This window comes from Chenopodium quinoa, unplaced genomic scaffold (assembly GCF_001683475.1).
Source record: "Chenopodium quinoa cultivar QQ74 unplaced genomic scaffold, ASM168347v1, whole genome shotgun sequence".
Taxonomy (NCBI): domain Eukaryota; kingdom Viridiplantae; phylum Streptophyta; class Magnoliopsida; order Caryophyllales; family Amaranthaceae; genus Chenopodium; species Chenopodium quinoa.
The window spans coordinates 274,906-277,787 of NW_018742669.1; the positions used below are offsets into that span (position 1 = coordinate 274,906).

General features: G+C 38.1%; 1 protein-coding gene across 1 annotated transcript; it reads left to right on the forward strand.

The window, feature by feature from the left end:
- Positions 1-264: 264 nt before the first annotated feature.
- Positions 265-2,546, forward strand: LOC110722317 (glycerol-3-phosphate acyltransferase 7-like). Its single transcript, XM_021901591.1, has 2 exons — positions 265-1,106; positions 1,279-2,546. Exons 1-2 carry the CDS (start codon positions 537-539, stop codon positions 2,197-2,199), a joined length of 1,491 nt encoding a protein of 496 aa, XP_021757283.1. The 5' UTR covers positions 265-536; the 3' UTR covers positions 2,200-2,546.
- The last annotated feature ends 336 nt before the right edge of the window (positions 2,547-2,882 follow it).

Below are 2,882 nucleotides of genomic sequence, written 5' to 3' on the forward strand. Positions count from 1 at the left end.
TTTAGACTAGTCAAATATTGTGCACTTAGTATATGTAAATCGTGTGTATGTATATGCGAGTTAGTGACCTAATTATACACACACTTTTAGCAGCCACGTGGACTTAAAATAATTAAATCGCGTTAATCTAGATTTAATTAAACTTTGGTTGTTGGAGTTAAGTAATCAATATCTGTATACTATGTTAACGTGACATACTCTCTTTCATTTATTGGCTCCCAAAATCTTACCTAAGAAACATTACAATTTTTATAAATAAAATGAAAAATAAAACAAAATTAAAAAGGGGTGTGAAGAACAATATATAAAAAGCAGGGGAGGCATGCAGAGGAAAATATCAACCTAAGGTAGTTGTAAACCGATAAACTGCTTATCTTTTGAAGAACAAATATTTCCTTACTTTCACACTTCATTATAAACCCTTCAAACTCTTTATTTTCTAAAACAAATCATAATTCATCACTTAAAAATAATCCCAATTTTTTTGTGTAAGAAAATTTTCCTAGAAGTTTAGCTTGTGAGTTGTAACGAAAGTTATGAAGATTATACCATCTATGGAGTCAGTTGTAGCGGAGTTAGAAGGAACACTTGTGAAGGATCCGGACCCGTTTTCATACTTCATGCTTATTGCATTTGAGGCCTCGGGTCTTATTCGATTCACCTTACTTCTCCTTCTATGGCCCATTATTCGTTTTCTTGACTCAGTGGGTATGAAGGATGCTGGATTCAAGCTTACTACTTTTATCGCGGTTGTAGGGGTTCGGCTTTCTGATATTGAATCCGTGGCACGGGCGGTTTTACCCAAGTTTTATATGGATGATGTTGATATGGATGCTTGGAGGGTTTTTAGTCATTATGATAAAAAAGTTGTGGTGACTAAAACTCCTAGGGTTATGGTGGAGAGGTTTCTTAAGGATCATTTGAAGGCCGATGAAGTTATTGGGAGTGAGTTGGTTGTGAACCGGTTTGGATATGCAATGGGTTTTGTTCTTGATGTTGGGTCAGATTCAGGTCGGGTTGCTAAGTTGTTTGGTGATGAGACACCTTCTTTGGGGTTAGGAGGGTCAAGTATAAATGATAGCAACACATTCTTATCACTTTGCGAGGTAAGTAACTAAGCATACTACGTACTTTACTTGTACACTTGTATACTTTATCGCATTAATTTTACATTGAATTTCTTTATACACCCTAGATATAAACTTATGGTATATATGTAATCCTAATTTGACATACGTAACCAATTGATGATTAATGTTTGTTACACCCTTATTTCAGGAACAATGCTACCCGCCATTCAACACAACAGACAAGCTTCTCAATGGCCATCGTGATCTCAACCGTCCACTCCCAGTGATCTTCCACGACGGGCGCCTAGTAAAGCGGCCAACACCCTTCATTGCGCTCCTCGTCCTCCTATGGCTCCCTATTGGTGTAGTCCTAGCAGTCATCCGAATGTTGTTTGGCCTAATTCTCCCATTCTGGCTAGTCCCCTACGTGACGGCTATCTTTGGTGGCGGCGTCATAGTGAAGGGCAAGCCACCGGCCTCATCCGGTGGTGTCCTCTTCGTATGCACCCACCGAACCCTAATGGACCCCGTTATACTTTCCTACGTCTTAGGCAGAAGGATCCCAGCCGTTACATATTCAATTTCAAGAGTGTCCGAAATTCTTTCACCAATTCCAACAATTCGACTAACCCGTGATCGCCACGTGGATGCCGAAAGAATTAAAAAAGAGCTAGGAAGAGGGGACTTAGTCGTTTGTCCTGAGGGTACTACGTGTAGGGAACCTTTTCTCTTAAGGTTTAGTGCCTTATTTGCTGAATTAACCGACAATATTGTGCCCGTTGCTATGAACTATAGGGTCGGGTTCTTCCACGCAACCACGGCCCGTGGGTGGAAGGGTTTGGACCCATTTTTCTTCTTCATGAACCCTAGACCTATCTATGAGGTGACCTTCTTGAACCAACTACCCGCCGAGGCTACTTGCTCATCCGGTAAAAGCCCTCACGACGTGGCAAATTACGTGCAACGTATATTGGCTGCTACATTAGGGTTTGAATGCACCAACTTCACAAGGAAGGACAAGTATAGGTTGTTGGCCGGAAACGATGGCACCGTGTCGAATGCTAAGAGTTCATGGCTTCTTGGTAGCATAAGGAAGGTGGTGAGCACTTGCAAGCCCTTCATTCACTAATACATGCAATGCAACATATTTCCCCCCTTTTAAAAATTTTACAAAATAGTTTGCCTCTACTCTATATCCATGAATCTTTTATTTGGTGGTCTTAATTAATTACTTAAATTAAATCAAAGGGGATAATTTATTAATTAACATGCTTTGTATAGAGGTAGAGGCTAGTCATTTTTATTTATTTATTTATTTGCACCTTCTCTTTATGAAAAAATTCATAGTAGAATTTTTTTTCTCTTTTTGAAGCAAGTGAATGTAAAAAATAAGGTATGTATTGTGAGAATGTGGCTGACAGATTATCATCTGTTAGTTTATTCATAATTTCAAGTTATATTCATGCAATTCAATAACATATTCTTCAAGTGTACGTTTATTCACATTTAAATAGGCAAGGTATGGATTTTTTTAAATTTTGTCATCCTAAATTAACTCAATCTCGTACGTTTGCGTAACATGACAATATTCTAATACAAATTTAATGAAATGGTGCGGCAAGTGAATAATTTCTGATTAGCGTAGGAAAATAAGATTTATCCGATCCATGAATTCAATTAATAGAGAATTTGGTAGGTACAGTTGTTTGTGATGTACCTTTGCTTGGTCTCATTTGAGGCCAATAATAGTTTCTTCTTCTTCAATGTAACATAAAAGCAATAAATAACGCTAACCTAATCTTGCGGATATGG

What these genes read in the sequence shown, in the direction of transcription:
- LOC110722317 (XM_021901591.1), top strand. Translation starts at nt 537, where the DNA reads ATGAAGATTATACCATCTATGGAGTCAGTTGTAGCGGAGTTAGAAGGA. An exon ending in CATTCTTATCACTTTGCGAG is followed by an intron (nt 1,107 to 1,278) that starts GTAAGTAACTAA and finishes CCCTTATTTCAG; the next exon opens with GAACAATGCTACCCGCCATT.